The sequence below is a fragment of the Amblyraja radiata genome, chromosome 1, assembly GCF_010909765.2.
Source record: "Amblyraja radiata isolate CabotCenter1 chromosome 1, sAmbRad1.1.pri, whole genome shotgun sequence".
NCBI lineage: Eukaryota > Metazoa > Chordata > Chondrichthyes > Rajiformes > Rajidae > Amblyraja > Amblyraja radiata.
In genome coordinates, this window is record NC_045956.1 from 49,507,435 (window position 1) to 49,520,572 (window position 13,138).

Genomic DNA, 13,138 nt, shown 5'->3' on the forward strand with positions numbered 1-13,138 from the left:
CAGTAGGGGTGACCAGGTCAAACTGGGAGAGGAAGCAGTGTGGAGGAGGGGTAAGGAGGTCAGTGGAGATGTTGAAAGGAGGGGCCTTGGTAGGTGGCGGAGTAGATGCTAGGGAGTCGGGTACAGGGGATAAAGATTGATAGATGGTGCTGATTTTATCAGCGAAAAAGTTGAGGAATGAGTTGCAGAGATCCAGAGTAGAGGTAGGGAGAGTGTTGGCTCGAGGCTTGAGGAGGTTGCCCACTGTGGAGAAGAGGGTTCTGTGGTTTAGGCAGGTGTCGGTGAATATGGAGGAGAGGTAGGCAGATTTTGCAGCAATGAGGGCACCTTTGTAGTATGATATTACGGAGTATTTGGTTGTGCATTGGTGTAGTATATTGTGATTATTGTATTATGTTTGGCGGTGTGGCGTTGTGGAGTTTGTGCATGGCAAAGTGATGGTGTAGAAAATTGTGATTGGTGATGTGATGATGGAGTGTCCTGCGATTAGTATATGATGGGTTATATATTGTGTTTAGTATTGTGGTTATTGTGTCTACCAGTGTGATGGCATGGACTGTTGTTGGTTGCAGTGTTGTGCTTGGGATGATGTGAATTATTGTCTTTGACCATTGGGCTATGTCTCATTGGTTAATATCATGTTACATATGAAGCTCCCACAATTTCTACTTAAAGGGGCAGCAGTAGAGTTGCTGCCTTACAGCGCCAAAGACCTGGTTACGATCCTGACTAGGCGCTGTCCGTACAGAGTTTGTACGTTCTCCCCGTGATCATGTGGGTTTTCCCCGGATGCTTCGGTTTCCTCCCACACTTCAAAGACGTGCAGGTCTGTAGGTTAATTGGCTTCGGTAAAAACATTGTAAATTGTCCCTCGTATGTAGTGTGTGCTATTGCAAAGGGGATCGCTGGTCGGTGCAGACTTGTTGGGCAGAAGAGCCTGTTTCCATGCTGTATCTCTAAACTAAACAAAAACAAGTAGATTCTTATCTTGGACTTCTGCAAATGTATCTACTATGTATTTGCCACAGAACTGCACATACTGTCCAACATAGCAGATTCCAGAGTTTGTCGAGATCTCTCCACATTTACTCTGGGGCATTGCTACATGGATCTTCCATGTGACAATGTCCCAGTGTAGCACTTGAAATTATAACACGTTTAAAAGTTTTTTTGTCAAATTGTATGTACCGTGGAAGGCACTGGCTTCGATCTGGGGGGGGGGGGTGGGGTTGGGGGTGGGGGTGGGGGTTGGGGGGGGGGGGGGTCGGAGGGGGAGGGGGGGGGGGGTGGTGGGGGGTGGGCTTGGGAGGTGGGGGATATATCATGGGATTAAGGGGGAAGTAACAGGAAAGAATAGAGAAAATCTTGTGCTACTGGTTGGAGAGTTCAGGACAAAGGGAAAAGTCTAACTATTAGTCAGGCTTTTCCGGAGTGAAAATGGCGTACAAAGGGTAGTAGGCATTTGAATCTCTCATGGGAGAGAAAGTGCTAATTTTGATTGATATAAATTAAATATGGCTCAAATACAAATTGATGGAATAGACCATAGATGAGCCATAATGTTATGGAATGACTGAAAGGCTTGAGAGGTCAAACAACTTATGTTGCTCTAAAATGGATGATGCATAAAATTATAAGGCATAGGTTATTATATATCAACTCAGTGCCTGTACTATAGGCTTTCATCGTAAAAATAGGAAAACATGAGGCTGTTTCATAACATGCAAACTAAACCAACTGCTTTCCTAACTGTACTGTGAAAAATGTATTCTGTGAAAAGTCTCTCTCTCCCTCACTGACCTAATGTTAACTTATTTTTGTTTGCTTCTTGTGGATTAGTCCAGCTTTTACAGCATGTATGTGGACAAACTGACAGAATATGAAACAAAGAGCGTGCTTGCAACCCCTATCATGAATGGCAAGGACATGGTCGCTGTGATAATGGCAACCAATAAAACAAATGGATCTTATTTCACTGAAGATGATGAAGATGTAAGTTTTCCCACGTACATGTAAGAGAAGTTGATAAATAAAACAAGTATGATTGTACTGGTTTATTAACGAGCGTGATCTGCTTTCTTTCAGCTTTTCTTGAAATACCTCAATTTTGCCAGTTTGAACCTCAAGATCTATCATCTGAACTATCTTCACAACTGTGAAACTAGAAGAGGCCAGGTAAAAGAAAAACTAAAACTACTGCATTAAGCAAAACATCGATAATCAAATAAAAACAGAAAACGCTGGAAACACTCATCAGGTCATCAACAACAGGTCAAAGACCCTGCTCTCAGGAAAGGCCTTTAACCTTAAAATTGTACTTTGTTTCTCATCCACAGACACTGCCTGACCTGTTGCGAGTTTCCTGCATGTTCCGGTTCTATTTGAGATTAGGTTGGGATTTCTTAGTCATCTCTGCTTCATTCCCAAGGACCATTTTGGGGGTTATGCTCAAGGGGAGCATAGATTATGATTAGCTTGCAGTCTTTATAATATTACAATGCAAATTATGGACTTCTTACGAGTGTGGAACTAGCCACCATCCAAGAAAGCTCAACTGCTGGGAGTTTGCTTTTCACTTTGTAACTATGGCAACAGCTTATTTATATCCCTAGACATCCTGGGTTGTTAGTTGGATGGAGCATATAACATTAAAACAGCACAAATAATCTACATATACTGTATGCAAGCTAACCTCTCATAACCAGTGCATTTGAAACAAATGATGACCTCCACGGAGGCATTTGCCAAAGAAGCAGTAGTAGACCATCTAGCAATTAAAAAAAAACTCCAATATATTCATGGGTCATGAAGATCATGGGCTATGTAATTTTTATTGTCTATCTGAATTTAGGATGATTACAGGAAACCATCTTTCTGAACTGTAGCATTTCTGGTGATGAAAAGGTTGGCTAGTGATTTCCAGGAGATAGATAAATTAACGACTAGACCTATATAATTCCAAGACAGGATGGTATGTGACTTGATATGGAATCAGTGTAGGAAGTTACTGTCGGTGCTGGTTTATACCAAAGATAGACACAAATACTGGATTAACTCAGTGAGTCAGGCAGCATCTCGGAGAAAATGAATATGTGATATTTCGGGTCGGAACCTTTCTTCAGATAGGGAACCAGGTAAATTCCGAGTCCGAAGAAGGGTCTTGACCCAAAATATCACCTATTCCTTTACTCCAGAGATGCTGTCTGACTCGCTGAGTTACTCCAGCATTTTATGTCTACATTCCTGTCGAGATGTCAATGATTAGTGCTTCATGTATTTTAACATTGTTTAATATGAAGACAGATTTTAAATTCATAGCACAGTAACAGGATGTTCCACCAACCAAGACCTCATTGACCATCAACCACCCGGTTGCACTAATCCTACATTAATCCCAATTTATTCTCATCACACTTTCACCAACTCCCTGCAGATTCTACCATTCACCCACACGCTTGGGGCAATTCACGGTGGCCATTTAATCTACTGCACATATTTGGGATGTGAGAGGAAACTGGTGTGAGTGATGGAAATTCATGCTGTCACAAGAAGACCATGCAAACTCCACTCAGGCAGCGGTGCTGCCCTGGCAGCTGCGGCTCGCCTGCAGTCCGTTTGTTTTTACTTTTTTGTGTTGTTTTTTTTTCGTTTTGTCCAGTTAAGTTTTTGGTTTTTAGGTTGTGTTTATGTGGGGGGAGGGGGGGGGGGTGGGGGGGTTGAAACAGGGCTTGCTGTCTCTCCCTTCTGGGGAATGCGGCTTTTTTGTCGTATCCCCCTTCTCTGCCTCCGTCTGCGCTGAGGCCTAATGGCGGAGCTGGTGACCTCGAGACTCCGGAGGCAGAGCCAGTCAGGACTTGCCCTGGGCTCGCTCCCGTGAGGGCGGTCCGGCTCGGGGCTGGAACGGCGCTCCCGTGAGGGGCTGTGACACTCCCGTGAGGGTGGCCTGGCGCGGGGCTGAGACTCTCCCGTGAGGGGCTGTGGCGCTCCCGTCAGGGCGGCCCAGCCCGAGGGTGGAACGGCGTTCCCGTCGGAGCGGCCCAGCTCGAGGGAGGAACGGCACTCACGTGAGGGCGATCCGGCTCGGGGCTGGAACGGTGCTCCGGTGGCTGGGACGGCGTTCTGGCGGCGGTGACCTGAGTCCGGGGTTCAGCCGCGGGCCAGCGGCTGTGTCTGCTGGACTGGAGGGCGGCAGCTTCGACCACCCCGGGCCGCGGTGTTTGAGCCGGCCCGTTTGCGGAGCTCGGTGAGCCGCGGGACTGTTTGTACCATCGCCCGGTGGGGTATCGCCTCAGCGCAGAGGGAGAAGAGGAGGGAAGAGACAGCAGCCCTAAGATTTTTGCCTCCACCACAGTGAGGAGGTGCTTGGAGGACTCACTGTGGTGGATGTTAATTTGTATTTATTGTTGTTTATTATTGTATGTATGACTGCAGGCACGAAATTTCGTTCAGACCGTAAGGTCTGAATGACAATAAAGGTAATTCTAATTCTAATTCTAATCTGATATCAAGATTATCTGGTACTGTGGGGCAGCAGCTCTGTTGCTGTCTCCAACACGCTGACTGATTTGTGGAGTATTTCCAGCATTTACAGTTATATTGTGCATTTCCAGCATCCATACTGTTTATTTTCATCTCCTCTCTGAATCCTTTTATTCTGGTCTCATTGTTTCTTCCATTTCCACAGGTTCTTCTCTGGTCAGCTAACAAAGTGTTTGAGGAGCTGACAGATATTGAACGACAGTTTCACAAGGCTCTTTACACAGTGAGAGCCTACCTGAACTGTGAGAGATACTCCGTTGCACTGCTGGACATGACCAAGGAAAAGGTTTGGATCATATTATATTGATTCAAGTGCCATATTATTAAGAACCATTGAATCAGATCCTGTCTAGTATGAAAATCAGTTATGCATCTAAATATTAATTTACAGGAATTTAGGCTTCAACAATAAAACCTAGTTGCAAGTTGAGTTTATTTACAGTCAGCTTAATGTACTACTAACATGACCTCTTAGATAACTTAAACAGGCAAATTCTTACTTAAATTGACAAATGTGAAAGTTCTTAACCTGATCATTTGTTAATTAAAATGCCTCTTTTCCCCACAACGGGAAGATATAAGGCAACTGTATTTAGAAGAGATGCCAAAAAAATTGAGAGGACACCTCCAGTGGAGTAAAAAAGAATAGAGACTATCATCTGACCATATGGATGGCATTATAGTCGTCAAGTCACTTTTATTTCTATAGCACATTTAAAAAACAACTCTCATTGACCAAAGTGCTTTACATTGGTGGAGGTACAAAAGGGCCTGTCCCATGAGCATGCGACTGCATGCGGCAAGCGTGACCATACCGGAAGCGGGGGCCGCGCGGAAGTCGAGTGATCCCGTACGAGTTGACGTGAAGTTCAAGCGAAGTCCGCGGGAAGTTCGTGCTAGGCGTACGCCGTCAAGACGCTGTGTACAGCGTCGAGATGCTGCGCACGGCCGTCGAGGCGGTGCGTACGGCCTCAATGCGGCTGCGGGCCCGTTTAGGGCTTTGTAAACATAAAGAAGGATCTTGAAATTTATTCGGAACTGCACAGGGAGCCAGTGGAGAGAGGCCAGGATCGGGGTGATGTGGTCCCTTTTTCGAGTGCCCGTCAGGAGTCTCGCTGCGGCGTTTTGGACCAGTTGCAGGCGGGACAGGGAAGATTGGCTGATGCCAGTGTAGAGGGAGTTGCAGTAATTGAGGCGGGAGGAGATAAATGTGTGGATGATCTTTTTGAGGTCATCAAACTGGAGGAATTGTTTTATTTTAGCTATCGTCCGAAGCTGGAAGAAGCTAGCTTTTACCACGCCATTGACTTGTTTGTCAAATTTCAATGCTGAGTCAAGATAGTTACCATAGAATACTTCTGCTTGGTATGCGGGTAGCATAAGAAGTTACAAACTCATTCTATGAAAACAACATTCAGATTCCATTCAGAGGCCTGTCACTGTGTCCGGGACTGCACTTCACAGACGATAAGATCATTGGAAAGGACCATGGAAAGCAGGAACAAATTACTATCAATAATAAATGAAGATAATGCTTCTCGACTGCAAATACTTTGTGACTAAGCAACCATTGTTAACCAACGTTGTAAAAAATATGAAGTCACAGCTAGGGTAGACAGTCAGAACCTTTTTCCCAGGATGGAAAAATCAAATACCGGAGGGTATTTCTTTAAAATAAGAGGGGCAAAATTTAAAGGAGATGTGCGGGGAAACTTTTTTTACACAGAGGGTTGTGAACTAAAATAAACTGTACATTGCAATCAAACTAGAATGTGAATACATCTATATTCATTTGAAATTCTTAACATCTCATTTCCAAACTTGCCAGTGCTTACTTGTCATTAATTAGTTTCACCTTCATAAAGCTGCCATTGATATTTAATAACACCTTGTTGAAAACAAAGTTTGATGATCTGTGTGGAAAAAACAGCAACACCTGTTCCGATGCCACTGAAAACATTGAGTTAAGAGTCTAATTGCGCACAGTTCTGGCCAGCGAGCTATAATAAGGATATCAGCAAACTGGAGAGGGTGCAGAAAAGATTCACAAGGATGCTAATGGAACTGAAGGACTTAAGTTATAAACGGAGGTGGAATAGCTGGTGTTTTTCCTCCCTGTGAATCGCAGGAGACCTGATAGGCCTATTTAAAACAATGAGGAGCATAGATAAGGGTCCACATTTTTTTGCCAGGGTAGGCGGGTCCAAATCTGGAGAGTGTAATTTAAGGCAAGAGGGAAAGAATGTAAAGACCTATGGGTGATGGGTTATGGAAGGAGCTGTCAGAATAAGTGGTAGGGGAGGACAATTAAAATGCTTGACAGTTATTTTGACAGATATGTAGATCGAAAAGGTTTGGAGGGATTTGGGTCAAATGCAGGAAAATGGCACTAGATCGGGTATTGGTATGGAAAAAATTGAGTCGAGGGGTCTGTTCTGTGCTATATAACTCTATGACTCCATGCCTGTACAGTATGACTCAGTTAGTCGACAATGGATAATGTAGACCAGTAAGATCTTGCCTCACTTGTGACTAGCACCAGCTTATAACTAGCCAAAAAGAGTCAAAAATATTGGTGGGCACACGATGACATTTGCAAGTTTGCCAAGGATGAGAAAAAATGGCCGGAATATTTTGCATATATAGTGCTTTTTGCATCCTCAGAATGTTTGCAGTGCTTGATGTCCAGTTATATGGTCATTGATCTCACTGCCATTAGTGGCATTTTGTTATATTTACTTACAATACCAAACCATCACTTCTTTGCTATGTTGTTTGCAGTGTAATTCTTGGTCAGGATGCCTGGACTTCCATTCAGACTTTACATTTTAATCTTGTTCCTCCTCAATTTCAGAACACTGGAAAGTGTCACTTTTGCATCCATGGTTGATTAGAAAGGTCATAGGCCAATATCCTACAATACAAACCACTGGATGCATTTGTGCAGATGGATTCATACTATAGAATTACGTCTGGCAAAACAGAAGTCATGCCTGTATGGGGGAATGCTCCTGAGTATCGTTTCCTACATCACATTTGCCACATCTGTCTGACACAAGGTTTCATTCTAAAATACAATTCCACTGGAGAGGGTGTTAAGTCTATGTTATCCTATAACAGTTTGTGTTGTTGTCTCCATTGTTTCACCTAACCATGGCGTTAGCAGCTGGTAGTCATTCTCCAGCCCCTGTGTTGATCTTTATGTTCTGAAAATGAACAATCTCAATATTCAGTTTTATAACAAAGATCCAGCATTTCTTTTGTGTTTTATTTGCAGGAATTCTTTGACCTATGGCCTGAACAGATGGGTGAAGTTCCTCCCTACAAAGGTCCCAGAACACCTGATGGCAGAGTATGTTTTAATTGGATTCATTGTAAAAGTGAGAACTCTGTTATAGAAAGACTTGCATTGACACAGAAACATCCTTGTTTTTATTGTGCACTTCACTATCTGTTCGGCATTTTGCCACCAGTGTATTACCATCACTTGTACACTGTGAACAGGTTGGCAGCTCATTTGTAGACAGCAGGGTTCCATAATATAATGAGGGCCCAATAATCTGATTATGATGGCTGGAACTTCTCTGGTCTTCTTTATAAAGTGTTCTAGATTCCTTCAATAGGACCTCAGAACATACACGTGCCTTCAGTTTAACATTTCCTCCACCCTTGTATCACTCCAGGGCTTGCTGACCCACAGTGACTCCCTGTTAAACAGTACCTCCATTTTAATACTCATAGCCTTGTTATAAACTCTTCCCTGCACTTGCCTCTCCATACCCCTGTAATTCCTCCACATCAATAACCCACTGTGATAACAGGCCAACTCTAATTTTGAATTTAATCATTCCATTACAGGGTTTCATGTTTTCTTCTGTCAAGTTTCCAAGCTCTGGAATTCTCTCCTTATACCTCCCTGCCTTTCCACCACTTTTTTTTCCTTCAAGGCACTTGGTTAAAACTTCCACCTGTAAACAAGGTTTTGGTAATCTGGGCCAATATGGACAGATGACAATATCATTACATGAGGAGCCCTGGGATGTCTTTGCTAAATTAGGGATGAGATGTAAATAAAAATATTTGAAAGGTGACAAGGCAGATTTAGGCCCTCTGTTGTTTGCTCTTAAACATTAAACACCCTTATTCTGCTTTGACATTTGATTTTGTTGATTTTAGTTGAATCAAATTTCAGAAGTAAAGTGCAACACAAGATGAATTTCTAGGCCAACATTGCTGGTACTAGCCCAATATTGCTGGTACTATCCTCTGCGCCAATCTAGATTTTGCACCCCAGTGTTAAAAGGTCAGAGACAAGAGGGATATCAGATGAACCAAGGCTTGAACCAGCTGAACCAAGCCATGTTCTCTCGGGACCTGCTGAGTTAATCCACCATTTTGTGTCAAAGCAAGGCTGATGGGAGCTGATAAAGGCTATAACAAATTCCACTGGGTTTTGTTTCTGTAATTTCTGATTGTCATTAATGAATGTTATCGTTTTATAGGAAATAATCTATCACAAAATCATTGATTACTTTCTACACGGGAAGGAGGAGATTAAGGTCATTCCGTAAGTTTTAAACATGTCGCAGACGACCATTTTTTTCAACTGGTAAAATGATATAAAAGTCCAACTTGGGGTTTTCTCTCTCTTGCTCTCTCTCACTTCTGCAGGACTCCTCCTGCTGACCACTGGACCTTGGTTAGTGGACTGCCAACTTACGTTGCAGAAAATGGCTTAGTAAGTTTTGTTCTTTTAGCCACTAAAGCATTTTGTAAAGTAATAATAATAATAATAATACATTTTATTTATGGGCGCCTTTCAGGACTCTCAAGGACACCTTACAATTAAAACAAGCATGAAAAACCCCCAACATATACAGCAACAATACACAATTCAGAGAGAGAGCAGTGGCAGCCAATTGCGCCAGCGTTCACTCTCACCTCCAGCAGCCATGTTTTCCGAGCCATCTGCAGCACACCAATAAAATTGAAATTGAAATAATTTAATTGCCACACAACCAAGGTCGGTGGTATTTGGGTTGCCAGCAGCGGTACAATAATAAAGAACACAACCACAATAAACATTTTACACAAACATCCACCACAGCATTCATCACTGTGGTGGAAGGCACAGAGCTTGGCCAGTCCTCCTCCATTTTCCACCGTGGTCGGGACCACCACCCTCCACAGCCGTTGCTGCGGGCGTCCAGATGGTAAGGGACAAAGTCAAATTCAAGGTGAGTCCAGGATCGGCTCTTCCCAACCAGAGACCGCGGCTTCAGGCTGGTGTAGGCCGCAGGCCAGCGGTCAAAGTTTTAAAGTACCTGCCGTGCCGCAGCCGGAAGCACCGCAGTCTGCAGGGCCGGCGGTCGAAGCTCCCCTCCAGGGGAGATGGTAAGTCCATACCGCACCCGCGGTAGAAGACGGCCGCGGGCCGGCGGTGGAAGCTTCTTCTTCCCCCCGGGTCCCCAACGTGAGATCCCGGGCTGTAGACGCCGCACCAGCTGGAGTTCAGCAGACCGCGGCTTCAGGCTGCCGGCTGCCGCGGGCCAGCGTAACGAAGCGCTCCCCTCCAGCGAGGTCTCACCCGCTCCGCGCCGAGAGACCACGCTGCGCCCGCCGCTGAAGCTCCGGGCGCGTCTCCGGGAAAGTCGGCGCCGATCCATGCTGTTAGGCCACGGGGGAGGCGACCTGAAAAAGTCGCCTCTCCATGGAAGAGGCGGCCGAAACGGTTTCCCCCTTACCCCCCCACACCACCCCCCACACATAACACACAAAGAAACATTAAAAAATAAAACACAACATTAAAGAATTTAACATAAAAAATAAAAACATCCCCCCACAATGGTTCCCACTGTGAGGGAAAGCAACAAAATCCAGTCCTCTTCCTCTTGTTCACCCATGGTCGGGCCTATTGAGGCCTCCGCAGTTGCCATGTTATAGGGCCCTCTCGCTGGATGATGGTGCTCCAGCGTTGGGAGAACTCTCTCAGCGGCTTGGAGTGTCTGGTAACACAATTATATCTTGGAAAATAACTCTAGGAGAAATATAGAATAGATTTAGTTACATGGAGCGATGGCAAAGTCAGTAACAAAGAAACTCGCAATTTAAAACTCCATTGAGTCGGCCTTGAAACGCAGGGCAGGGAAGTAGCGTAACTCTGAAGATAATTCACTACACGATCTAATAGTGATGGCTACATGTTGCAGGAGATGCTTGTGCTAGAATTGCCCCATGATCAAAGGCATTGAAAATCATTCCAGGCCTGGACTCCAATGTATGCGGGTTGCTCATGTAGATGGGTTGCTCTTGTGAGCAAACCAGCTTAATTTTAACCTTATTTGTGAAACATCTTTCACTTGGCTTCGCAAGTTGGTCTATCTCTTGGAAACTGCGTGCGAGTCATTTCATTCTGTGCAGATGGATTTCTATTTGGGTCCAAACCTCAGCTGAGGTTTTGGGGAAACATCTTCATGGAATGTAGATGGAAACCTGGAGTTTATTGGCTTGAGTTATGTAAGGGCACATTTTTGGACTGAGGATTGCATCATCCTGTGGAATTTGAGCTCCAGTGCAAATGCTTTTCGTTTAAGACGAAATCCACACATGGAGGTCAGCTTAGTACTGAAAACCGAATGGAGGCATATTGTCCATGACAAATGAGGTGGGGTTGCAGGAAGGGGGATGCACCATGGTGGCAGGGTTGCAGAGAGGTGGGAATTTGTATGATGCAATCTGCATAAGTTGGAAGTGCAGAATTAGGCCATTAGACCCATGAAGTCTTCTATGCCATTCAATCATGGCTGATCTATCTTTTCCTGTCAACCCCTTCTTCCTTCTTCCCATAACCCTGACACCCGTACTAATAAAAAATCTATCAATTTCCACCTTAAAAATATCCATTGACGGCCTCCAGAGCCATCTGTGCCAATGAACTCCACGGATTCACTACCCTCTGACTAAAGAGGTACCTTGTGGCGGTGGAAATGGGAAAGCCTCCCCACAAATTGTGTGAATGTATCAAACTTCTCCTGAAAGCACCTAGTTTCACATCAGCTGATGGGTTTCCCGAGGTTTTCGAAACATCTACAGATGGGACGCAGAATCTTCCAGGTCTCAAAGAGGTTCACCAGCAGTTGAGAAATACCTATTAGCGTACTTCAGGTGAATGTTCCATGTAACAACCCATGTCGTGGATCTCCAGCAGTCCAGGGATGGACCACTGCATGGACAACCACATACTGGAATCCCCATTATTTCCAGGAGCTACCAAGTGGTCGAAAGATCGATCTCAGATAGAAACCTTCTTGAGATTTGGGAAACCCATCCTTGTCAGCACACCATACAAAGCGAGGCTGAATGTTTCATTTATACGCAGTCATAGAGTCATAGGGTGATACAGTGCGGGGACAGGTCCTTCGGCCCGACTTGCCCACACCGGCCAATAATGTCCTAGCTACACTAGTCCCACTTGCCTGCACTTGGTCCATATCCCTCCAAATCTTTCCTGTCCAGTATTTGCCAGTTAGTACCCTGGGACAGGGAAGATATCCTTCCTCTTGTTCTCTACCAATAAAACCTAGAAGATTACTTGTTTGAGCCATCTTTTCATTTCAGTTCGTGCTTTTCTCCCAAGTTCACTCTCATATTCTCATCCAATTATACACATTTTACAGTTCTCGTGACCACATGGGTTTCCTCCAAGTTTCCTCCCACATCTCAAAGATGTGTGGGTTGGTTGATTCATTTTCCACTGTAAGTTCATCATAGAGTATAAGTGAGTGATAGACTCTTGGAGGGAGATGATGAGATTGCGGGGAGAATACAACATGGGATGAAGGTACTATTAGTGTAAATGTGTGGTTGGTGGTTGGCTTGGACTCAGTGGGCCAAACAACCTGTTTCCATGCAGTCATTCTCTATGACTAATTGAGTTCATTATTATCTTTACAGATTTGCAATATCATGAATGCAGCAACTGAAGATACATTCACCTTCCAGGTAAAACAACCAACAACTGGAGCCACAAACCACTGATTTAGTAGCCCCTTCAAATCCCAACTCCTGTCATTCAGAATGTCATTCAGAAACAAGCAAACCTAAGCTGTTGTTGGCTTATCTGTTCAGAATCTAGTTCCAACAGTTAAGGAATAAGTACGGAATGAAATGATTGATCCATGCAGAATCAACATTTACTGTTTTATGCTCTATGTTTTTTGTTCTATGTTCTGTGATTACTTTTCTAGATTCACTGTTCTCTGTTCTGTGAAAGGTTTAGAGGGATATGGGCCTAATGTGGACAAATGGGACCAGCTTAGATGGAGCACCTTGATCAACATTGGCAAGTTGGGCTGAGCCTCTGTACAAGGGAATATCTAAAATTGTCCAAGTAAAATTCTTAGTAAATGTTGAAAATCAACACAAATACCTTAGTTACCGATTCTTCTTGCAGCACTTATACCTCACCCAGATGACTATTCTATTTTATAAGTTCATGTCATAGGGGCAGCAGTAGGCCATTTGGCCCATGGAAACTACTCCACCATTCAATCATGGCAGGTTCCCTCTCAACCCCCTTCTCCCTATAACCCTTGCCATC

General features: G+C 44.3%; 1 protein-coding gene across 1 annotated transcript in view; it reads left to right on the top strand.

Annotated features, from left to right (window-relative positions):
• Window positions 1–13,138, top strand: part of LOC116973458 (rod cGMP-specific 3',5'-cyclic phosphodiesterase subunit beta-like) — a 56,671-nt gene that overhangs the window by 19,407 nt on the left and 24,126 nt on the right. Inside the window, exons 2-8 of the mRNA XM_033021559.1 lie at window positions 1,840–1,992; window positions 2,086–2,175; window positions 4,685–4,825; window positions 7,817–7,891; window positions 9,042–9,106; window positions 9,211–9,277; window positions 12,493–12,540. Coding sequence (XP_032877450.1) covers window positions 1,840–1,992; window positions 2,086–2,175; window positions 4,685–4,825; window positions 7,817–7,891; window positions 9,042–9,106; window positions 9,211–9,277; window positions 12,493–12,540 — 639 coding nt within the window. The remainder of the gene's footprint in view (window positions 1–1,839; window positions 1,993–2,085; window positions 2,176–4,684; window positions 4,826–7,816; window positions 7,892–9,041; window positions 9,107–9,210; window positions 9,278–12,492; window positions 12,541–13,138) is intronic.